This window comes from Dendrobates tinctorius, unplaced genomic scaffold (assembly GCF_039654945.1).
Source record: "Dendrobates tinctorius isolate UK_male_01 unplaced genomic scaffold, ASM3965494v1 ptg000016l, whole genome shotgun sequence".
NCBI lineage: Eukaryota > Metazoa > Chordata > Amphibia > Anura > Dendrobatidae > Dendrobates > Dendrobates tinctorius.
The window spans coordinates 11,594,906-11,620,928 of record NW_027361684.1 but is presented as its reverse complement, the minus strand read 5'-3'; the positions used below and the strand labels follow the sequence as shown (position 1 = coordinate 11,620,928).

General features: G+C 46.7%; 1 protein-coding gene across 1 annotated transcript; it reads left to right on the top strand.

The window, feature by feature from the left end:
* Window positions 1–12,651: 12,651 nt before the first annotated feature.
* Window positions 12,652–19,007, top strand: LOC141080335 (protein ABHD15-like). Its single transcript, XM_073565470.1, has 2 exons — window positions 12,652–13,539; window positions 18,693–19,007. The coding sequence occupies exons 1-2, from the start codon at window positions 12,683–12,685 to the stop codon at window positions 18,781–18,783; spliced, it is 948 nt and encodes a 315-aa protein (XP_073421571.1). The 5' UTR covers window positions 12,652–12,682; the 3' UTR covers window positions 18,784–19,007.
* Window positions 19,008–26,023: the final 7,016 nt, after the last annotated feature.

Below are 26,023 nucleotides of genomic sequence, written 5' to 3'. Positions count from 1 at the left end.
TCTTACACAATTTCTTGACACTATTTTGCTGAATCCTCCCAAAAAATACATACAGGCCATATATTTTACAGTGAGGTATATCTGTGACACGCCTCATCCATCCGTCTGCTAAAAATTTTGGTCTTTTAGCCCTAAATTCAATTTTTTTTTCTGTCTCACTGTACTTATATACAGCACTATTTAACAAGAAAAACAACAAAAAACAGGCCACACATTTGTCGTAGTGGTATCTCCGTGCTAGCTGATATCTGTGCGTGCTCAAGTTTTGGCCAGTTTAGGCAGGTTTTCCTTTTTTTGTCCTGGGTGTCACAGTACTTATATACAGCACTAGTTAGCCCAAAAATACCGCAACGCTGTGTGGCCTAGAATACTTAGTAACAAATGCACAATCTGCCAAATGAATGCTGCCCGCTGTTAGCTGTGGCTCGCTATCCACGAGGTTTTCTTATGCAAATGGGAGGACACAGCATTCATAATTCTATCCACTGGCCTTCACAGAGGGATGGAGCATAAACAGTGCAGAGCATGCACACCAGTGAGTACCCCCATTTGCATTCATTTGGCAGATTGTGCATTTGTTACTAAGTATTCTAGGCCACAGTGTTGTCCGAGCAGCAACTTTTTATCTTCATTTTTGTGTCTTTTGTTTGGCAGAGAGCGCACTTCATCTGCTTGTTTTGCCAGCGGCTTTCAACCCAGCTGTGTTTGAATTTAGTGCCGGTGTGACATTTTCATTTCACTTATACACAGCACTAGTTAGCCCTAAAATAGTCATAGTGGTATCTCCGTGCCAGCTGATATCTGTGCGTGCTCAAAGTTTGGCCAGTTTAGGCCGGTTTTCCTTTTTTTCCTGGGTGTCACATTACTTTTAAACATCAATAGTTAGACCAAAAATAAAAAAAACAGGCCACACATTTTTCGTCGTGGTATCACCATGCCAGCTGATATCTGTGCGTGCTCAAAGTTTGGCCAGTTTAGGCCGGTTTTCCTTTTTTGTCCTGGGTGTCACAGTACTTATATACAGCACTAGTTAGCCAAAAAATAAAAAAATACAGGCCACACATTTTTCGTTGTGGTATCTCCCTAACAGGGCTCATTTATCAGTGCCAAAAATTTGGCCATTTTAGGCCTACACATTGTATTTTTTTTGCAGTCTGTTAAGATACTTATTAAATCTGATAAGGCAAAACACATTTTTACCTAAAGTCCAGATAGGTAAAAGTGTGGTTTTCCAGCACACGTATCACATACAAGTTGCTTCCCAAATCATCCTTTTGTAGTGAAAGTGTATAATATTCTAGTCCATTTACAATGGGCAAGGCACGTGGCAAGGGCCGAGGATGTGGGCAAGCTGAAACTGGCTCACCAAAAACACCCACATCTTCTCGCTGGACCTTAGTGTCCGAAGTCCTAGGGGACCGTGGCAAGACAGCACTATTGAAGCCTGAGCAGTGTGAAAAGGTTGTTGGTTGGATAGCAGATAATACTTCCAGTTACTTCCACCACCAGCACCCTGTCTTCAACATGGTCAAGACACAGTAGCCGTGAATCTGGACCACATATTCCTTACCCTGATCCTCCTTCCTCCCACCATGCTGAGTGCCCTGAGACAACTGATCCCACACTCGGACACTCCGAAGAACAGTTCAGTTTTCCATTTGGAGATTCGTGCCTCTCGCCCGGTCCACTTGAAGCGGGGCAAGATGATATTCCATGTAGCGATGCACAAATCTTTGAGCAGCCACGGTCACAAGGTGGACGATGATGAGACACAATTGCTGGAAAGTCAGGAGGAGGACCAGGGTGGGGAAGTGGAAGATGAGGTGGTGGATGATCTAGTAACTGACCTAACCAGGCAGGAGGACATGCAGAGCGAGGACAGCAGCACACAGGGGGAGGTAGGCGTCGCACCATTTCAGGCAGGAAGCAGTGGTGGTTGCAGACAGAAGGCATGCAACCATTCCTCATAACACCAACCTGATGGAAGTTGCCAGTCCAACTGTTAGGTCTTCCGGAGTCTGGTTATTTTTTAAAGACTCTGCCGATAACCCCAAACAGGCCATTTGCAACACCTGTCATGCCAGCTTCAGCAGGGGTAGCAAAACTACCAGCCTTACCACCACCAGTATGATCAGGCACTTGGCAGCAAAGCACCTGACTTTGTGGGCCCAACCCCATGCTGCAGCAACTGTCTGCGGGTGACACCACAGCTTCTTCCAGTGTTGTGCGTGCAAGCCAATCCCCTGTCCACGGTGCATGCGAAGATTCCTCCTGCCCTGCACCTGCCATTGCCCACAAATAGCACCATCAAGTACATCCACGTGCTTGTCCCAGCGCAGCCTTTAGTTGGCCATACCCCAGTCATTGGCATGTAAGAGGAAATACGCAGCCAATGCCCCACAGGCCACAGTACTCAATTCTCAAATTTCACGTCTGCTTGCAGTCAAAATGTTGCCTTTTAGGCTCGTGTAGACGAAAGCTTTCCGCAACCTAATGGCGGCGGCTGTCCCAAGGTACTCGGTCCCCAGCCGCCACTATTTCTCCCGCTGTGCCGTCCCGGCGTTACACAAGCACGTGTCCCACAACATTGCCTGTGCCCTCAACAATGCAGTTACTGGGAAAGTACACCTAACCATGGACATGTGGACAAGTGCTTGTGGCCAGGGATGGTACATCTCACTGACGGGACACTAGGTTAACATAGTGGAAGCCGGGACCCAGTCAGACCTTGGGATGAAACACGTCCTGACACCAAGGATTGCGGGCCCTACATCAATCAGGGTTGCCCCCACTGTGTACAGCTCCTGCTCCTCCTCCTCATGCTCTTCAGTCTCCATGTCCGAAATGAGTACGTCAGTCACAAGCTGGAAGCACTGCAGCACTGCCAAAGCAAAGCGGCAACAAGCTGTGTCACCAAGCTGCTTAGGTGACACACTGCACAATGCTGAAGAGTTGTTAACAGCTCTAAAAGAGCAGGCAGATGTGTGCCTGACACCGCTGAATCTCCAGCCTGGCATGCTTGTGTGTGACAATGGCAGGAACCTGATGACGGCTCTGAGGCGAGACGAACTGACACACGTACCATGCCTGGCCCATGTGCTGAATCTCGTTGTTCAACGTTTTCTAAAAAGCTATCCAGAGCTGCCGGATCTTCTGGTTAAAGTATGCTGCCTGTGTGCACATTTTTGAGAGTCAGCTACAGCTTCAACCGCCCTTGCCATGCTTCAGCAGTGATTGCAGATTCCGGCTCACTAACTGGTGTGTGATGTCTCCACGCATTGGAACTCAACACTGCATATGTTAGATAGGATTTGTGAGCAGAAGTGGGCAGTTGTTGAATACCAGCATCAACAAGGCCGTCGTTTTTCAGGTTTGACTCCACACGTAAGACCTCAGGAGTGGACATGGATGTCAAACTTTGAGGAGTCCACCAAGATGGTGAGCGTCGATGACGCCATAATTAGCGTCACCATCCCACTCAATTGCATTCTGAAAAGTTCTTTGCTCACAATGAAATAGGATGTATTGCAGGCAGAGTACGAAGACATGGATCAAGGAACCATACAGGGTGATTAAACGCAGCCCAGCCTCATGTCATCCCAACGTGGATTGGTTGACAATGAGGATGAGGAGGAGAAAGAACAGTAGCTACTTTCATGCGCTATAGACGGGACTACAACCACAACTGTCATACCATCTGTTCAGCATGGATGGCCTGAGGACAGGGAAGAAGAGGAAGAGGAGGAGCAGGACACCTTGGTCAGTCGTCCTCTTGGTGAGGACACGGAGAGCTTGCCTGTTACCAATCTGGCACGCATGGCTGACTTCATGTTGCGCTGCCTTTCCCGTGACCTTCGTATTGACAAAATATTGGATACTAGTCATTACTGGCTAGTGACACTTTTAGACCCATGCTACAAGGATAACTTTCAATCTCTTGTTCCAGAGGCAGACAGGTTGCAGAATTATTAAAAAAAATTCCCATCTCAAAACGCTGGTGGTAGAGATAACAGTTCGTTGGCCAAACAAGCAGGACAGGCTAGAGAGACACATGTCCACTCCAGCAGAGGCAGGGGAACACTAGCAAAGTTCTGAAACAGTTTTCTAAGACCCTCCCAACACCCTGGCACTGAGGCGCCAGGTAATCTCACAAGGAATGCAATGTTTTCTAAGATGCTGAGGGAGTACCTTGCTCACTGTACCATCGTCCTCCATGATTCCTCTGTGCCTTTTAATTATTGGGTATCCAAGCTGGACACGAAGCATGAGCTGGCTCTCTACACCTTGGAGGTCCTGGCCTGCCTTGCGGCTAGCGTTTTGTCAGAGCGGGTTTTTAGTGTTGCTGGGGCATTATCACAGATAAGCGCATTCGCCTTTCAAAGGAAAATGCAAACAGGCTGACTCTTATAAAAATGAACAATGGATGGATTGGGCCTAACTTCTCGACACCACCAAATGATGACAGCAAAGCATAACCTCCAATGTAGTGTTTTTTTGGGAGGTGTATCCCCATGCACTTCTTCACAACCAAACATGGGTATACGTTTCCTGATTTTGGCTATTTGGTGTCCTTCTTCTCCTCATCCGCACGGTCCACCGCCACTTGAACACCAGGGTGAACATATTCAGTCATACTACGGCCACTCTATGTTTTGACAAGGGTGTTATGATGCCCATCACCAAAATACAAAAAATACGTACACCCCCAAGGGGAAATGTTTGCCAGCCTATACACTAAGTGTGTGGGCATTCCAAGTCTATGAGGCCCGCTCCTAGAAATTGGGCTTATTTTTTAATCAGGCCTTCCTCCAAGTCTCATCATCCACCACCACTACATCAAAAGGGTTTACGTGTTTTGTGCAGCTACAGCCAATGTTGAATTATTAACAAGGGTCGATGGTTATGCTGTGCGTAAAATACTTGTTCTGAAAAAGGTTGAGGTGTACCCCACAGGGGAAATGTTTGACAGCCCATACAATAAGTGTATGGGCATTCCAAGTCTATGAGACCTGTTCCTAGAAATTGGGCCTAATTTTTAATCAAGCCTTTCTTCAAGTCTCATCATCCACCACCACTAGATCAAAAGGGTTTACGTGTTCCGTGCAGCTACAGCCAGTGTCGAATTATTAACAAGGGTTGGTGGTTATGCTGTGCGTAAAATACTTGTTCTGAAAAAGGTTGAGGTGTACCCCACGGGAGAAATGATTGGCAACCCATACGCATTCCAAGTCTATGAGACCTGCTCCTAGAAATTGGGCCTATTTTCTAATCAAGCCTTCCTCCAAGTCTCATCATCCACCGCCATTAGATCAAAAGGATTTATGCGTTCTGTGCAGCTACAGCCAGTATCAAATTATAAACAAGGGTCGGTGGTTATGCTGTCCGTAAAATACTTGTTCTGAAAAAAGTTGAGGTGTACCCTCAGGGGAAATATTTGACAGCCCATACACTAAGTGTATGGGCATTCCAAGTCTATGAGACCCGCTCCTAGAAATTGGGCTTATTTTGTGGTCAGGCCTTCCTCCAAGTCTCATCATCCACCGCCACTAGATCAAAAGGGTTTACGTGTTCCGTGCAGCTACAGCCAGTGTCGAATTATTAACAAGGGTCGGTGGTTATGCTGTCCGTAAAATACTTGTTCTGAAAAAGGTTGAGGTGTACCCCCAGGGGAAATGTTTGACAGCCCATTAGTGTATGGGCATTCCAAATCTATGAGACCTGCTCCTAGAAATTGGGCTTATTTTTTAGTCAGGCCTTCCTCCAAGTCTCATCATCCACCGCCACTAGATCAAAAGGGTTTACGTGTTCCGTGCAGCTACAGCCAGGGTCAAATTATTAACAAGGGTCCGTGGTTATGCTGTCCGTAAAATACTTGTTCTGAAAAAGGTTGAGGTGTACCCCCAGGGGAAATGTTTGACAGCCCATTAGTGTATGGGCATTCCAAATCTATGAGACCTGCTTCTAGAAATTGGGCTTATTTTTTAGTCAGGCCTTCCTCCAAGTCTCATCATCCACCGCCACTAGATCAAAAGGGTTTACGTGTTCCGTGCAGCTACAGCCAGGGTCGAATTATTAACAAGGGTCGGTGGTTATGCTGTCCGTAAAATACTTGTTCTGAAAAAGGTTGAGGTGTACCCCCAGGGGAAATGTTTGACAGCCCATTAGTGTATGGGCATTCCAAGTCTATGAGACCTGCTCCTAGAAATTGGGCCTATTTTTTAATCAGGCCTTCCTCCAAGTCTCATCATCCACCGCCACTAGATCAACAGGATTAACGTGTTCCGTGCTGCTACAGTCAGTGTCAGATTCCGAACAAGGGTGTGTGGTTTTGCTGCTTGCAAAATACTTGTCATGGAAAAGGTTGAGGTGTACCCCACAGGGGAAATGTTTGCAGCCCATACACTTAGTGTATGGGCATTACAAGTCTAGTAGACCTGCTACTTTTTAATGGGACATTTTTGGTTAAGAGGCCCTCCTCCATGTTTCTTCCAAGGGGGGATTGGGGTTATTGCGGTGCATATGACTTGGTAGCAGGGCAGGCCTTGCAGTCAATGCATAAGAAAACAGAATGGGATTACAAAATTAATAATTTGAAGTGGATTTTCCTGGGCCCATCCAGTACCTTGGGTTCAAAGGCATATTGGGGTGAATGTGACTTGGCAGCAGGGCAGGCCTTGCAGTCAATGCATAAGAAAAGAGATTGGTATTACGAAATGAATAATGTGAAGTGGATTTTCCGGTGCCCATCCAATACGTGGCTTGAAAAGCTTATTGGGGTGCATGTAACTTTGGGGCAAGCCAGGCCTTGCATTCAATACAACATTTTTTCGGGAAGTCCTCCTGGACCTCTTGTGAAAGGGATATTGGGGTGCGTCGTAATTCTTGGCAGCCCATCCACTCACTGCTTAGGCAATAACAGTTTAATAACAGTTTAGGAGACCCACTGTTTAATAATGGCCCTTTAAGAAGATTAATGCCGCCTGATGCCCCTGTAAAAATAGGCTCTGTGACTTTAAGAGTCCCTCCTTCATAAATGAAACAAGATGGGTCTGCTTATGTGTCACACACCACATGGTCAGCTGGGATTGTTAAATGTTACAATGACATTTCCCAGTGAATACATTTGCATTGGTTGAAAGCAATGTTAAAGTTAAAAAATGCTTCAAAAGTGCTGCGTCTGAACATAGCCCAAGTTGTGGAGGAACATTTTGGTCTGGGGCTATTTATTTTGCCTTATATACAAGTCATTAACCTGGAAAGGATGTACCTTAACATACTGTATTTCCCATCAAAATCCGTTTTGGTTTAGTTTTGGAATGCTTTTTGGTGCTCGAGTCTCCCATAGACTTAAATTGGGCTTGTTGTTCTGTCCGAGTACCCGAGTATTCCAATTTGCTCGACCCGAGCAATGAGCACCCGAGCATTTCAGTGCTTGCTCATCACTAACCCTTACGTCATTTTTACCCAACATCTTTTTGATTCTGTATTTAAGTTTAAGTCAAGACTCAGCTGCCTTTACAGTGCGTTGAGCAAAGGCCTCTTCTGCTCTAATTTTGTGAAAATTGAAATCGTGGATCTTTGTATGTTGGCTGCAGCGGCATGCTCACAACTACAGCACGCATCATGGCTGGGCTGCAGCCAATCACTAATCGAAGCAGCTCTTATGTGGAGCTGCTGAGCTCCATAGTTGGCTGCATCACTGCTGCAGCCAAAATAAAGAAATGATAGCAACTATGGAGATGCGGCGTTGAACTCGAGTAGGGTGAGTACTATCTGTCTTTGTTAATGTAAATGACAGTAATTGTTTGGGGACCACTTTTTTAATGTTTAAAACCTCTTTAAATAAGTAATTAGAAATGTCACTTGTTTTTTATGAAAAAGGCATACAGATCCAGTGGGGAAAATAAGTATTTGATACACTGCCGATTTTGCACGTTTTCCCACCTGCTTGTGATTGATTGACAGAACGTGTTCCTGTCTCCCTGCTTCCCCCTGTTGCCCCCCTTTTCCGGGTTCTGGGGGGTTTTCTTGTTTTTAATTTCCCTTTTTTTATTTTTTGTTTTTAACATGTAATTTTCTTCTTATTTCAGTCTGCAGTGGGACCTCTGATTCCTTTCTTGGACACGTCTTATTTTCTTCGGCTGTTTTGCCTGATAAAATCTTTGTATTTTATATGTTCATATGCTAGTATATACACATTGTTGTTACCTTGTGATTAAAAGATTCCTCATAGACACGTAATAAATTAATAGCACTCCCTTATACATCTCGTTGATGACACAGTGGTTGTGCGCGTGTGCTCTGCGCTCCCCTGCCATTAGCAATCAGAGGGGCGTCTCTTAGCCTTCCTCCGGACGCTCGGGGACCTTTCCTTCTCCATGCGTGTGCTCAGTAATGTGTGACGCTTCCCCTGCATTTGCGGTGACTCGGGATGTGCAGTGCGCTCGCGCCGTTTAAATCACTGTGATTGGTCCACTAGGTATCATGTAACTCGTCACATGGGTCTAAAAGGTCCTGCTCATACCCCCTTTGCACTTCCCTTGATAAAGCGTGGTCGTTGACACGCGAAACGCGCGTCGGAGTTCTCCTACACCTGGCCCAGGGTTCTTCTCGCCCCTGCCCTCAGTAAGCTCTCACCCCCCCTCACTTTCTGACTACTTTGAACAGATCATCTGACTATCTTTATGTATAGCGCTTTGGAGTGTCGCTGTGTGCCGCTCTCTCCCGGCGCGCCGCTCTCTCCCGCCTTCTGTCTTCTGGCAGTGACATACAGGGGGCGCGATGACGTGGATAGCACGCGCCCTCTGCCTGAGTCACTGAAGAGCTGGTAACGCTCAGGAGCAGCTGTCAGCAACGGAGGTGAGTATATAGTGTTTTTTTTTTTTTTTGTAATTCCAGCAGGGGCAGCAGCAACATGGCCAATAAATCATGCATTGGGGCCACTATTATGGTACTCACTGTGCAGCATTTATGGTGGCATATGTTGTGCAGCATTACGGTACCGGTATTTGGGCCACCATTATTCACTGTGCAGCATTTATGGGGGCATATGTTGTGCAGCATTACGGTATTTGGGCCAGCATTATTCACTGTGCAGCATTTATGGGGGCATATGTTGTGCAGCATTACGGTATTTGGGCCACCATTATTCACTGTGCAGCATTTATTCTTATCTATTTTTATTTTTGAAATTTACCAGTATCTTCGGCAATTCCCACCCTAGACTTATACTCGAGTCAATAAGTTTTCCCAGGTTTTTGAGGCAAAATTAGGGGGGTCGGCTTATACTCGGATCGACTTATACTCGAGTATATACGGTAATAGACAGGTGTCTTTTATATACAGTAGGTAATGAGTTTGAACAGGTGCAATTAATACAGGTAATGAGTGCAGAGTAGGAGGGCTTATGAAGGAAGACTAACAAGACTGTCAGAACAAGAATTCTTGCTGGTTCGTAGGTGATCAAATACTTATTTAATGCAATAAAATGCAATTTAACTATTTAACAATCATGCAATGTGATTTTCTGATTTTTATTTTTAGATTCTGTACAGTTGAAGTGTACCTACGATAAAAATTACCTACGATAAAAATTACAGACCTCTCCATTCTTTGTAAATGGGGAAATTTGCAAAAATCGGGAGTGTATCAAATACTTATTTTCTCCACTGTATGAGTGCATTTACTGAACATAGCGTGAAGGCAACTGAAGGGTTCGGGAGAGATGGGTACCATCTACTCATTGGGAGAGAGTTATCAAAAACAGTAAAAAAAAAAAACATTTGAGTTGCTCAAAGTAACAAGAGTACTTCTTTCATTTTCAAAATATCTTAGAAATTATAAATCTTCTTTAAAGATTATTTTAATCATTTATAACATTTGTACAGATTGGCCACCATTCCATTGGCTTGTATCAGTAACATTCCTACATCAATCTGCAAATGAGTGTCACCTAAACCATGTTGTCCCGCCCCCGGAAGAATCAGGGTGAAATGCGTGTCGAGGTGGATGGACGTGATACCTGGTTCCATTCTGGCTGCTGACATAATTCTAAAAGGAGTGCTTTCTATTCTAATTGTTTACTCCAGCCTGCAGCAAGTATATTATTAGATGCAGAATATTTATGTTAGAATGAGTTTCTTTCCTCTTCTCAGTAGGGACACAGGTGCCTTCCTGCGCTACTCCGGTCCCTGCTGCATCTGCTTCCTCCCAGAACCTGCGCATGGCACGCAGGTCTCCTGCGAGTGTGCTTAGTGTGCATGCATGCTCCCTACCTCTTAAAAAGGTAGGGAACGAGACATATGATATTTAAGGCACCCTTCCCTATTGGGAAATACCTTAGCAACATTAGTACCAGTGTGCTATCCTGCTACCTAGTTTTAAGGTTGTATAAGGAACCTGTTCTGTCTAACCATCCACAGGTTCTCCTGTTAATCAGTTCCTAACTAGTTCTACTTCCGTGCCCATTTGGGGGTCAGCTGCTGTGGCTCCAGGGTCTATCCTGGAGTAGCATCTGGCGTCCACCTGGGTTCAAGTCTAACTACACCATCAGGGGCTCTAGTGAAGAACCAGGTGGTCGCTTAGTTAAGTCCTTCCAGGCTCTCCCCAGACCATGGCACAGTGGTTCCACAACCACGTCATTAATAATTTATACATCTTATATCAGTATGGATTATCAATTGTCATATATTGTATGGCTGAAACTGCCCCAAACTTGACTTCTTCTCCTGCATAGGTTATTATATAGTTACCAGCGGTTTGCTGCATCCCCTTAGTGAGGAACCTTTTTACCTTAACCCCTCAAGGACTGAGCCACTCTGTGTCATGATCTATGCTGGATTATGACAGATAAAAGCACTAGTAACCTTTTTTTTTCCTTAAGCTGGTGGTTTCAGTTCTAGTTTTGCCCCCGGTGGCCGTTAGGGTCATTGCACTTGATGTTTTCTTTGCTTTGCCTTTGCCCCCGGTGGTCACTGGGATTATAGCAGCTTTTGGCCCCTGATTAATTGACCATTCCCTTTTCCTACATAGTGCACATGGTCTATGAGCAGGTGTTGGTGATATTGCTCATTTCCAACCAAGACTGGTGAAGGAAGGAACTACAGAGAGCAGCTCAGGGGAGCTCTGGTGTAAAGTCTGGTGAAGGAAGGAATTACAGAGAGTTGTTCCTTGCAGCTCTGACAAAGCTTGAAGAAGTAGCAGCTATTCTGCAGGAAAGCTGCATTCTGGTGGTGGACTCTGTTGCTGGGAGCAATAGCAACAGAGCAAAGCTAAGTGGTGTTTCCCTGTTTGTATTTTTTCCTGGTGTGTATTAGTACAGTGGTGGGGCCAGTGTCTGCACCACCCAGCTCCCTAGCAAGGGATAGGTGTAGGGTGTGCTAGGGTGACAGGTTCCGGCTCGGCAACAGGTGATGAGCCTATATAGGGAACGTTAGGAGTGTGAGGGACACTGACTCAGGGGAGTGCAGGAGGTCTCCACGTCCCCGCTCCCTATCGCAGGGCCCACCACAGTAACTGTTTCCTGTTATGAATGAGTCACCGGAGGAGGAAAAAACAAAAATGCAAGCTAAGTCCAGAAAACCGGAGAGGTTGGTAGCTAGCGGATTGCAGACCCCTGATCCTATTCACAACAACTAACAGTAGCCATGGAGCGTTCCTACGGTGGTCCTAGATGTCTCTTCACAGCCGGAGAACTAAATAAGCCTAAAGAAAGAAAGGGGAAATCTAAACTGCCCCAGAGCAGACCCCAAAGCAATAGACAGGCTGGAACTGCTCAATCTTCTGATAGTGACCACAGCAGGGTACTATACATCCGCCTCCTATTCAAATCAATAGGACACCGAGGGCAGCTGATTGGTGGGGTGCCGGATGTCTGACCGATCAGACATTCAAGACCTATCCTAAGGTGTATCCTAAAGTAGTGGACAACCTCTTTAATGTTGCACTATTATAAGGATATTAAATTAATAAAGGTGAATTTATGTACTTGTATGTACACTTTTTTATTTTTGAGATTTACTTATTTACTTTTTCTCAGGTAACAGTTTTTGGACTTATAAAGTGATGTGCTGTCCTTTTTTTTCCACTTATTTTTGATGACTGCTTGGAATGATAGTTTAACAGCAGCTGGTTCAAGAGAGAATAAATATACAAAAGCATGGTAAAGTGTAGGTGACAGCAAGTCTGTGCAAATGAAAAGAACTTCGAAAAATGAAGCGAAGTAGAACTTTCTCTTTCTGATACCAAAGTCTGTTGCAATCTGAGAGGAAAACTAAGCACTCGAGAACTGATTTCACGACTGTTTCCTTTTGATATTACATTTAATGCCATATTATTACACATATGATAAATGAACTTCGTATAGAATTTCCGGTTCAAATAAAATTGTATTTTCCTGTCCTTTAGTAGTCCTAGTAGGTCACAGTCCAGCAGATCATTGGCACAAAGGAGGATGCACTGTAGCTGCAGGCTTCACTTAAACACAAACATGAATCACTGTTCAAACACTTTTGTAAAAGAATAGCTCAACCTTTACAAAACCTCAAAGTCAGGAGTCCAGGACTTGAATAAATAGAACATTAGCTAAGTAGAAGCAGTAGAAAAATGTTTGTGTTGATGAAAGGTTCAAGGACAACTAATCAGGAAGAGGCAGCTCAGAAACATCACCAAAGGAGTCATAGTCATGTTTTCGATGCAAAGTGTGTGGTGGGTGATCTGGTCCCGGATAAGTATTCTTATAGGTTCTGTTTTCAAGGTCAAGATTTGGTGTACAAAGCAGAAACAAGAACACACTGGAGAAACCGAAGAAGATGATCGCTTTGGAGATGATTTTAGAGACTCTTGGGTACCTTTTGCAGAAGGACACCAGCTTATTTGCAAGCAATCAGCTCTTGCTCGTTGGCTGCTTAAAGATATTCAGCGCTTAGTGCTGGAGCCAACACATTGGTGGTGGAGTCAGTGGTCGAACCTTCAGACTCTTATTCAAAACTTCCTTCCACCGGATAATCCTTTGGAGCTAGCCAGAGAAAATCTACAGCTCACAGATGGCGGGATCATTGCTTTGGACTGGGTGGTGGGACCAAGACAAAGTCTAAAAACAAGAAGGGGCACAAACATCACGGATAATCCACCATTACTCCTGGTAATTCCAAACCCTTTTGGAAAGTTAACTAGAAATGTTCAGCATTTTTGTCTGCTGGCATTAGGAAAAGGTTACTATCCAGTCATATTTAACCGACGAGGACAAAATGATTGTCCCCTGACAACACTTCGACTACAGGATTTTGGGGAACCTGGAGATCTCAAAGAAGCTGTAAATTATGTTTGTTTTAGGCACCCGAGTTCCATGCTCTATGCTGTCAGTGAAGGACTTGGGTCTGGACTGCTGCTTTCTTATTTGGGAGAATGTGGCTCATCCAGTTACATGACAGCTGTTTCCTGCATTTCACCAGTTTTCCGCTGCCAGGAGTGGTTTGAAACCAGGATACCATGGTTTTATGAATGGCCTCTGCTGCTTTATCAAAAAGTCATTCTTAGCAGGTAATACAAATCACAGACTAATATGTGATATGCATATGGGTTATGTTAGTACTATGTTACACAGTAGTTGAGACAATTTTCATTTCTGAAGTGCCTTTAAATATTTAAAAGAGGTTTTTGTACAAAAAAAATATGCATGTCTTCACAGCTCAAGCGCGATGCTCTTTTTTAGTTCACAATAGGTCAGTATGTAATTGCCTGCAGCATTCATGTGCCATGCTATTGGCATCACTGCTCAATGATAGGAGCCATGATGGCAGTAGTATGTCACATGACCAGAGAGGCTACCAATTTGCTGCAGTGGTCATGTGTCAACCGGAAAGACCGTGGAGTAGCACAGGAAGAGCACTGCATGGGAAAGAAATTGTAAATATAATTTATTTTTTAAATAGTAACTATTAGAGTTGAGCGACTTTTGGTTTTTTAGGGTCGCGTTTCGTTTCGTGAAACCCGACTTTTCCAAAAGTCGGGTCGAGCAAGATCGTCCGATTATAGGGAAAAGTCGGGGTCGTCCCGAAACACGAAACCCAATGTAAGTCAATGGGGAATAAAAGTCGGCAGTGAGAGGAGGACAGGAAATACACCAACAGTGCCCATTTGAATGCCAAAAGCATCAATTCTTCTTACTTAAGCTTGTCAACCTTAATTAACTTCATAATACAAGTTACGCACTGAAAAATGGGGGTTATTTGGCTACAGTTGTGGGGGGGAGGGCTGGCTCCAGGTTTTCATGTGCCCTGGGCGAAAGAGCGCCCCTTTAACACATACCACAACTCATCATGCTCCGATACGGCAGGGAAATAGCGGTATAGTACAATGAAAAATACTTCACTTTTTACATCTCATGACGAGGCCCATCTATTTCTCCATACAGAATCATTGGTCCCATATAATGTTTGAAACAGTATATGATGAGCTCCACATAATGCTACAGTATATGTTGGTCCCCATGGATGAAGCTCCACTGTCTTATGGGCCCAAATAATGCTCCAAACATAAGGGGCCCCATTTCTAATGCTCTAGTGTATAATGGGCCCTGTAAATGCTGCTCCAGTGTCTGATGTCCACCTTTGGAATGTTCCAGTGTATGGTGGGCCCCATCTATCATTCTCCAGAGTATAGTGCTCCCCAAAAATTGCTGTCCCAACATTGAAAACAATCAAATAAGTCTCCTCGCTAGGGAATCCCTGTACTTGTCTGGACTCCTCGTCGTCCCCATCTTCCATCTCACTGCACAGTATTTCAACTTTGCAAGTGCTGTGATCCTGAGCAAGCAGGGGGGGCCCACTCGTTGGCGACGGCACTGGCACAGGGCCCCTGATAGTACGGTGGTGTGTCTGATGGCGGGTGGGCCGAACCTGCACTTTCATCTGCAGCTTCCTCTTTGTCACCGTGTAAGATGAAACTGTATATGGGAAGGGTAACCTGAGTTTCATCAGGGTCAGATTCAGGCCGTGTAGCGTGCGAGGGGAATGTAGTGGTCTGGGTCAATGTACCAGCAGATTCATCGAGCAGTGGCTGGGCATCAGTGCACTTGTGTCGCCCCCAGGAGTACAGTCGCCACAGTGGCATTACCTTCTTCCTAGGGAGTGTGATGTCATGCTTGGGAGCAACGAACGATCTCTCTAGCAGGTTAACTGATTGGGCGGCGTTATTCCCACGAGTCATGACCCTCCAAACAGCGTTCATGAAGGCAAAGTGTTTGTTTTACGTGGGCAGTATGGTTGCAAAGCTGAACCTTAAAGGAATATCCAGAAGGGCACCACCAGGAGTGGAGCCTACGGTTAAATTCGACTCCACCTGGGAAACCTCAACCATGCCAGCTACAGAACAGATGCACACATTGCAAGCTTAATTCCGTTAACGAACGAGACTCCGTCATGCCCCGCGGTCCGAGTCCGGCTTACTAGAGGGACACGTGAGGCTCTAGCACATGAGATTGGCCAATAACTGGTGTGTCATGCCCTTACATGTCCGTGGCTGCATGTGCGCTACACTGAAAAGGCCAGCGTTAGTCGCTTACAGGTGCAGATAACCCGCTGAACAACGTTAGTGATGGGGATCACTGATTACAATTATTACCCGCGAACAATGATTTCCCAGTAAGTGCAGGTCAACCGCAGTTCCGGAATTAGGCCTAACCGTCATTCCTGAAAAAATGAAAAACTTACGTGTGCAAACCACAGGTGCTGTAGCTTGCTTAACAGCTCGCCAGCCGTTCTCACGCCCAGTATGGATTACACATTACACGTGATTGCACAAAGGTGAGAAAGGGTACCGTATCCCCAGATAACATGTATGGATAGCGTACACATTCAAAATATATGTCTATACATCAGGAGGCAGGCTCAGACGGTGTTAGGCCCAGTATGGATTGCACGTGATTGCACAAAGGTTAGAAAGGGTACCGTATCCCCAGATAACATGTATGGATAGCGTACACATTCAAAATATACACTCACTGGCCACTTTATTAGGTACACCATGCTAGTAAGGGGTTGGACCCCCTTTTGCCTTCAAAACTGCCTCAATTCTTCGTGGCAGAGATTCAACAAGGTGCTGGAAGCATTCCTCAGAGATTTTGGACCATATTGACATGATGGCATCACACAGTTGGCGCAGATTTGTCGGCTGCACATCCCTGATGCGAATCTCCCGTTCCACCACATCCCAAAGATGCTCTATTGGATTGAGATCTGGTGACTGAGGAGGCCATTTGAGTACAGTGAACTCATTGTCATGTTCAAGAAACCAATCTGAGATGATTCGAGCTTTATGACATGGCGCATTATCCTGCTGAAAGTAGCCATCAGATGTTGGGTACATTGTGGTCATAAAGGGATGGACATGGTCAGCAACAATACTCAGGTAGGCTGTGGCGTTGCAACGATGCTCAATTGGTACCAAGGGGCCCAAAGAGTGCCAAGAAAAAAATTCCCCACACCATGACACCACCACCACCAGCCTGAACCGTTGATACAAGGCAGGATGGATCCATGCTTTCATGTTGTTTACGCCAAATTCTGACCCTACCATCCGAATGTCGCAGCAGAAATCGAGACTCATCAGACCAGGCAAAGTTTTTCCAATCTTCTACTGTCCAATTTCGATGAGCTTGTGCAAATTGTAGCCTCAGTTTCCTGTTCTTAGCTGAGAGGAGTGGTACCCAGTGTGGTCTTCTGCTGCTGTAGCCCATCTGCCTCAAAGTTCGACGCACTGTGCGTTCAGAGATGCTCTTCTGCCTACCTTGGTTGTAACGGGTGGCAATTTGAGTCACTGTTGCCTTTCTATCAGCTCGAACCAGTCTGCCCATTCTCCTCTGACCTCTGGCATCAACAAGGCATTTCCGGCCACAGAACTGCCGCTCACTGGATTTTTTTTCTTTTTCTGACCATTCTCTGTAAACCCTAGAGATGGTTGTGCGTGAAAATCCCAGAAGATCAGCAGTTTCTGAAATACTCAGACCAGCCCTTCTGGCACCAACAATCATGCCACGTTCAAAGGCACTCAAATCACCTTTCTTCCCCATACTGATGCTCGGTTTGAACTGCAGGAGATTGTCTTGACCATGTCTGCATGCCTAAATGCACTGAGTTGCCGCCATGTGATTGGCTGATTAGAAATTAAGTCTTAACACACAGTTGGACAGGTGTACCTAATAAAGTGGCCAGTGAGTGTATGTCTATACATCAGTCGGGTATCTAGGGGGGGGCAGCCGGGGCAGTTGCCCCGGGCGCAGCCAGCAGGGGGGCGCAGTCGGGCCGCCTAATGCAGCGGTCCGCAGTGTCCTCCCTGGCGGCTGCGTTCTGCCGCCCCCCGCCTGAGAGTCGACGCTTCTCTGTGTCAGCTGTCAAGCTGACAGCCGGCGCAGAGAAGGAGGCCGTGCCGGCTCCCAGGGAGCAATTGTACTGGCGTCTATACAGACGCCAGTACAAATGAAGCTCTGACCGCCGGGCCAGAGCGACGTCAGCAGCGTGATCAGGTCATGTGATCACGCTGCTGACATCACTCCCCGGCGCCCAAAGCAAACGCTGGTGGTAAGTGTGCTCCTCTGTGGAGCTGAAGAACCACCGAAGATGGGAGATGAGGGGGAATTAATGAGTGGAGATGGGGGGGATTTGTAGAGGGGATGGCGGTTAATGTGTGGGGGTATTTAGAGTGGGGATGGGAGTTAATGAGTGGGGATGGGGGTTAATGTGTGTGGGGGTTAATGAGTGGGGATGCCATGGTGTTAATGTGTGGGGGGATTTGGAGTGGAGATGGGGGTTATTTAATGTGATGGGGGTTAATGAGTGGGGATTGGGTTAATGTGTGCGCGGGTTAATGAATGGGGATGGGGATTAATGTGTGGGGGCGTTAATGAGTGGGGATGGGGGTTAATGAGTGGGGATGGGGGTTAATGTGTGTGGGGGTTAATGAGTGGGGATGCCATGGTGTTAATGTGTGGGGGGATTTGGAGTGGAGATGGGGGTTATTTAATGTGATGGGGGTTAATGAGTGGGGATTGGGTTAATGTGTGCGGGGGTTAATGGATGGGGATTAATGTGTGGGGGTGTTAATGAGTGGGGATGGGGGTTAATGTATGGGGGTATTTGGAGTGCAGATGGTTATTTAATGTGTGGGGGGATTTGGAGTGGTGATGGGGTTAATGAGTGGGGATTGGGTTAATGTGTGCGGGGGTTAATGAATGGGGATGGGGGTTAATGTATGGGGACGTTAATGAGTGGGGTTGGGGTTAATGTGTGGGGGTATTTGGAGTGCTGATGGGGGTTAATGAGTGGGGATTGGGTTAATGTGTGGGGGGATTTGGAGTGGGGATGGGGGTTATTTAATGTGTGGGGGGGATTTGGAATGGGGATGGGGGGATTTAATGTGTGGGGAGATTTGAGGACACAAAATAAAGAGTATGTATGAGGAAACAGTATGGGGGATTGGTGCAGACAGTATGGGGAGCGAATGGGTTAATGTATGTGTGCAGACACAGTATGGGGAGTCGGGGTATGTGTGAGCAGACAGTATAGAGAGTGAGGGGGTAAATATATGAGGAGACAGTATGGTGAACAGGTGGGATGCTAGAGGGGAATAGTGTGAGGTGACAGTATATTGCAGATATTTTTATTTAGGGGCATTATAATGACTCTTCTATCTTTAAGGGCATCGTGTGGAGATTTGCTGCAGAAGACCGGAGAAGATGGAAGTCTGCAGAGACGAGATGTGGATGAGAAAACTCATCATGGGGTCTAGAAGAAAAGGTGACTGACTGCAGAGACGACGTCATCTATAAGGTACCTGGATGTAAATGTTATTTGTGATACTGACTAATTCTCATGTTTTTATTTGTTAGGAACATTACAGGGGTTGTCCAGGTTTGTGCTGAGTCTGCAGTCATTCTAGGTGACTGCAGACGTCTGAATTCTCACAGTGCCCACTGAACGCTGTTAGGATTCTCTCGTGCCGGTAATTTACATACATGCGGTCACATGCTGACTAGACATGTGTGGCCTCACTCAATGAAAATGAACGGAGCGAGGCCGGGCACGTCTAGTCGGAATGTGGCCAGAAGTATATAAATCACATACTTGTGCTGACATGACGGTACATCAGCAAGGGAGAATCCTAAAAGTGTGCAGTGCATTCGTTGTGAGAATTCAGAAACTGCAATGTCAGGATTCAGCTCTGCAGGTTCCAGTAGTCATCACACGGACACTTCACTCATATGAGATTTTCATAGTTATGGTCCTGTGATAACGAGCTTCTCTTCCTGCTTCTCTCAGTTTTTTACTGAACATTGAGAGCATTAGGAGGAGCAGCTCGTGGGTACATAGGTAAGTGTGCAAGTCGCATATGTACTTGGGGGGGGGGCGCCGAACCGAATTCTTGCCCCGGGTGCCAGAAAGCCTAGATACGCCTCTGCTATACATCAGGAGGCAGGCTCAGACGGTGTTAGGCCCAGTATGGATTGCACGTGATTGCACAAAGGTTAGAAAGGGTACCGTATCCCCAGATAACATGTATGGATAGCGTACACATTCAAAATATATGTCTATACATCAGGAGGCAGGCTCAAATGGTGTCAGGCACAGTATGGATTTGACGACCCAGACTACACAGCGGAGGAGCAGGGAGAGGTAAAGATTGCAAATGCTGGGGCCCTGCCCAAGCAAGGGGGGCCCACTCATGGGCGTCGGTACTGGCACTGGGCCCCTCATAGTACGGCGGTGTGTCTGACGGCGGGTGTGCATCACCACCGTCAGAGACACTTGATTGCACTATGAGGGACCCTGTGCCAGTGCCCGCGCCCAAGAGTCGGCCTACCCACCTGTCCAGGGCAACGGCACTCGCACGGTGTCGTGCGCTAGGTGGTGACCCCGGCCATGGGGGGGGAGGCAGCACAGTTAGGGAGTTTTTGAAAGTGGCATATGTTGATGTTGGACATTCAGCTGATGCAAAAGGCGAAATAGGTCAAGTCCCAGGAAGAGGTGGACCAAAGCAAGCCATTTTTCTGTCACCCTATGTGTCATCAGGGGAAGGTGGGACAAAATCCTTGGAAACCCATGCATGGTTCATTTTAATGAAGGTTAGATCATCCACATTTTGGGTTGACAGACGGGTCCTTTTTTCTGTCAGGATTGATCCAGCTGCACTGAAGACTCTTTCCGATAGCACACTTGCAGCTGGGCAAGCGAGCTCCTGTAAGGCATATTGTGCCAATTCAGGCCAGGTGTCCAGTTTAGCGGCCCAATAGTCAAAGGGGAATGACCTGTGTGGGAGAACATCGATATGGGAGGAAAAGTAGTTTGTAACCATAGTTGACAACTGCTGTCTCCTGTCACTTTCCATCGATGCAGTATTACCAGTTGTGTGAGCGGTACTTGAAAAATCAGTGCAATGTCGATAATGAGGCGGTGGTTGGGAAGGTGGAGCAATCGCTGCAGCTTCTTCATACGAACGGAGTGTACAGGCGACCGGCGGATGTGCGCGCACAGTCTTCGCACCTTCTGGAGCAGGGCTGTTAACTCCGGATAATTTTTGAGGAAGCACTGCACCACCAGGTTCAAGGTGTGAGTCAAGCAAGGTATGTGGCTGAGTTTTGAAAGGGCTATGGCTGCCACAAAATTACGGCCGTTATCACTAACTACCTTGCCTGCCTCAAGATGTACACTGCCCAGCCATGACTCAGTTTGTCTCTTCAAGTACTCGGCCAGCACCTCGGCAGTGTGTCTGTCGCCCAAACACATCATCTGCAACACAGCCTGCTGACGCTTTCCACTAGCTGCTCGATAGGGGGACACCTCGTGTGCAACAGTGGCAGCTGCAGATGGAGTGCTCGTACGACTGCGCTCTGTGGACGAGCTTTCGCTTCTGGAGGAGGAGGAGGAGGAGGGTCGAACGCCTACAGCCAACTGTTTCCTATACCGTGGGCTAGGCAGCACTGTCCCACCGCTGTCCCCTGTGGACCCTGCATCCACCACATTAACCCAGTGCGCAGTGATGGACACGTAACAGCCCTGGCCATGCCGACTGGACCATGCATCAGTTGTGAGGTGCACCTTTCCGCTCACTGACTGCTTGAGTGCATGGACAATGCGGTCTTTCACATGATGGTGGAGGGCTGGGATGGCTTTGCGAGAGAAGAAGTGGCGACTTGGTAGGTCATAGCGTGGTACTGCATAGGCCATGAGTTCCCGGAAAGCTGCGCTTTCCACCAACCGAAAGGGCATCATCTCAAACGAGATTAGTTTGGCAATGTGGGCGTTCAAACCCAGTGTACGCGGATGAGAGACTGAGTACTTTCTTGACCTACTCATAGTGTCTGGGAGGGTGAGCTGGACTTGAGAGCTGCATATGGTGGAAGTAGCGGTGGACAGGGTGGACTGAGAGAGGGTTGATGATGGTGATGGAGTTGGTGTTCTTTCTGATGGCCTAGAATCAGTCTTTCGTTGATATAACAGTGGGATTCCCTGACTGCTGTGGCCTTGCAACGACACCTCAACATTTGCTGCTGTGCTAACCGGTGGGCTTACAGTGGGGGAAACAATGTAGCGTTGCTGACTACCTTCGTTGTGATCAGTTGCACATGTGGCACTTGAGGTTTGGTGTTGTGTCCATGCTTGCAAGTGCATGGTGGTTAAATGTCTAAGCATGCAACTGGTATTCAAATTTTTCAGATTTTTCCCTCGGCTAAAGGTCTTTGCGCACTTCTTACAGATAACCTTGGCCTGATCATGAGGATTTTGTTCAAAAAAGTGCCACACTGCACTCTTCCTACTTTGGCAGACATTTTGCGGCCTAGCACGCTGTGATCTTTTGACCCTCTGGACAAGCTGTCCAGCAACTCTTTTGATTTTTGGAACCTGTCTTTGGAGTGCTCCGGGACTGCCAGATAACAGCTGTTGTGATGTCGATGTTTGCTGTGGATGCTCCTCATCTGAGCTATTGGAAGCAGCACCCTCTTCCCCCAATGGATGCCAATCTGGGTCAACAACTGGGTCATCCATCACCTCCTCTTCAATGTCATGTGCACCTTCCTCTGTGTCACCGTGTATGGTGGTATAGTGTGCGGGAAGGGGCACCTGAGTCTCATCAAGGTCAGAATCTGGCTCTGTACACTGCGAGGACAATGTAGTGCTCTGAGTGAATGTACCAGCAGAATCATCCATCAGCGGCTGTGCATCAGTGCACTCCATGTCAGATTCATCTTGGCCTGGGTAATTCACCATTTGACTTGATAATCCAGGCATGGTATGTGAAAACAGCTCCATGGAGTAATCAGTAGTATGGCCTGCGTCATCCTTCAATCTTGGTTGGGGTGAAGGACACATGGAAAGGTGTGGTTCATGAACATGAGCCTCCAATGACGACTCAGTGCTTTTACTTTTTACAACTGAAGAAGAGGAGGCGATAGAGCTGGAGGCTGAGTCAGCAATGTAAGACAAAACTTTTTCCTGATGCTCTGGCTTTAAAAGCGGTTTGCCAACTCCTAGAAAACTAAGCCTTCGAAGCCTTATGGAGCCAGACGATGACGCAGGCTCAACACCTCCTGCATTCGGTCCTATTTTGCTCTTGCCACTACCATCAGATCCACCACCAACACCATCATTACCAGCTGCCAACCCCCGCCCAATTCCACGGCCTCTTCCACCAGCCTTCCTCATTTTTGGTAGAAATGTAGACAAAATCCAACAAACTATGTAGTAATGTAAAACAAGGTACAAGGTGTCTATAGGACAGGGGAGATTTTGAATTTCTGCTCACACTACTGGACACTGGACACTTTTGGATTGTGTGAGGCCCACTGAATATCTGAGCACTATGTCACAGGCTCGATGGCACAGCTGTGACCAAAGTGACTAGAGGATAAGTGAGATTTTGAATTTCTGCAGACACTGGACACTTTTGGATTGTGTGAGGCCCACTGAATATCTGAGCGCTATGTCACAGGCTCGATGGCACAGCTGTGACCAAAGTGACTAGAGGATAAGTGAGATTTTGAATTTCTGCAGACACTTGTGGACACTGGACACTTTTGGATTGTGTGAGGCCCACTGAATATCTGAGCGCTATGTCACAGGCTCGATGGCACAGCTGTGACCAAAGTGACTAGAGGATAAGTGAGATTTTGAATTTCTGCAGACACTGGACACTTTTGGATTGTGTGAGGCCCACTGAATATCTGAGCGCTATGTCACAGGCTCGATGGCACAGCTGTGACCAAAGTGACTAGAGGATAAGTGAGATTTTGAATTTCTGCAGACACTTGTGGACACTGGACACTTTTGGATTGTGTGAGGCCCACTGAATATCTGAGCGCTATGTCACAGGCTCGATGGCACAGCTGTGACCAAAGTGACTAGAGGATAAGTGAGATTTTGAATTTCTGCAGGCACTGGACACTTTTGGATTGTGTGAGGCCCACTGAATATCTGAGCGCTATGTCACAGGCTCGATGGCACAGCTGTGACCAAAGTGACTAGAGGATAAGTGAGATTTTGAATTTCTGCAGACACTTGTGGACACTGGACACTTTTGGATTGTGTGAAGCCCACTGAATATCTGAGCGCTATGTCACAGGCTCGATGGCACAGCTGTGACCAAAGTGACTAGAGGATAAGTGAGATTTTGAATTTCTGCAGACACTGGACACTTTTGGATTGTGTGAGGCCCACTGAATATCTGAGCGCTATGTCACAGGCTCGATGGCACAGCTGTGACCAAAGTGACTAGAGGATAAGTGAGATTTTGAATTTCTGCAGACACTTGTGGACACTGGACACTTTTGGATTGTGTGAGGCCCACTGAATATCTGAGCGCTATGTCACAGGCTCGATGGCACAGCTGTGACCAAAGTGACTAGAGGATAAGTGAGATTTTGAATTTCTGCACACACTGGACACTTTTGGATTGTGTGAGGCCCACTGAATATCTGAGCGCTATGTCACAAGCTCGATGGCACAGCTGTGACCAAAGTGACTAGAGGATAAGTGAGATTTTGAATTTCTGCAGACACTTGTGGACACTGGACACTTTTGGATTGTGTGAGGCCCACTGAATATCTGAGCGCTATGTCACAGGCTCGATGGCACAGCTGTGACCAAAGTGACTAGAGGATAAGTGAGATTTTGAATTTCTGCACACACTAGTGGACACTGGACACTTTTGCATTGTGTGAGGTCCACTGAATATCTGAGCGCTATGTCACAGGCTCGATGGCACAGCTGTGACCAAAGTGACTAGAGGATAAGTGAGATTTTGAATTTCTGCTCACACTAGTGGACACTGGACACTTTTGGACTATGTGAGGCCCACTGAATATCTGAGCGCTATGTCACAGGCTCGATGGCACAGCTGTGACCAAAGTGACTAGAGGATAAGTGAGATTTTGAATTTCTGCAGACACTTGTGGACACTGGACACTTTTGAATTGTGTGAGGCCCACTGAATATCTGAGCGCTATGTCACAGGCTCGATGGCACAGCTGTGACCAAAGTGACTAGAGGATAAGTGAGATTTTGAATTTCTGCAGACACTTGTGGACACTGGACACTTTTGGATTGTGTGAGGCCCACTGAATATCTGAGCGCTATGTCACAGGCTCGATGGCACAGCTGTGACCAAAGTGACTAGAGGATAAGTGAGATTTTGAATTTCTGCAGACACTGGACACTTTTGGATTGTGTGAGGCCCACTGAATATCTGAGCGCTATGTCACAGGCTTGATGGCACAGCTGTGACCAAAGTGACTAGAGGATAAGTGAGATTTTGAATTTCTGCAGACACTTGTGGACACTCGACACTTTTGGATTGTGTGAAGCCCACTAAATATCTGAGCGCTATGTCACAGGCTCGATGGCACAGCTGTGACCAAAGTGACTAGAGGATAAGTGAGATTTTGAATTTCTGCAGACACTTGTGGACACTGGACACTTTTGGATTGTGTGAGGCCCACTGAATATCTGAGCGCTATGTCACAGGCTCGATGGCACAGCTGTGACCAAAGTGACTAGAGGATAAGTGAGATTTTGAATTTCTGCAGACACTTGTGGACACTGGACACTTTTGGATTGTGTGAGGCCCACTGAATATCTGAGCGCTATGTCACAGGCTCGATGGCACAGCTGTGACCAAAGTGACTAGAGGATAAGTGAGATTTTGAATTTCTGCAGACACTTGTGGACACTGGACACTTTTGGATTGTGTGAGGCCCACTGAATATCTGAGCGCTATGTCACAGGCTCGATGGCACAGCTGTGACCAAAGTGACTAGAGGATAAGGGAGATTTTGAATTTCTGCAGACACTTGTGGACACTGGACACTTTTGGATTGTGTGAGGTCCACTGAATATCACAGCGCTATGTCACAGGCAGAAATTGGCTAGTGTATCACAAACTACAAGGTGTATGTAGAATTGGGCAGAGTAGGAATCTCCCTAGAGTGCAGGTCTGTAAGAACGGAACATGTCCTCGACTTATTCTCACAGAGTAACACAGATAGCTTCACTGTGGCTGTGATAACAGCCGTTACACGGTACTGTGTGAGGAGCGTACACCGCTGTATGGTGTGAAAAAATGCACGCTCAGTACCTCAGCAGGACAAAAAAAAAAATTGGGATTGCTTTTAAAAAAGCAGTTTGCAGCTCAGTACCTCAGCAGGACAAAAAAAAAAAATTGGGATTGCTTTTAAAAAAGCAGTTTGCAGAGCAGTGGGTAAACAGCAATGCAGCTGTCAGGAAGCCTTAGAAGGCAGCCCAACAACCAACACCACTGATACACCACAATATAGCCTCCCCTTGCACTGCACACACAGTGACTGGTGTGTTGTACAGGCACAATCGCTAGCAGCAGAAGCAGTTTTTTTTTCTTCTTCCCTGCCTAACGCTCTCCCTACAGAATCAGCAGCAACCTCTCCCTATGCTAAGATCGGCAGAAGTAAGATGGCGGTCGGCGTGCACGCCCTTTTATACCCCCTGTGACGCCCACCAAAGCA

Bases quoted from the DNA above. Each gene is read 5' to 3' on its own strand.
- LOC141080335 (XM_073565470.1), top strand. From the start codon at position 12,683: ATGTTTTCGATGCAAAGTGTGTGGTGGGTGATCTGGTCCCGGATAAGT. The intron at 13,540-18,692 runs GTAATACAAATC...TCTATCTTTAAG, and splicing joins CAAAAAGTCATTCTTAGCAG to GGCATCGTGTGGAGATTTGC.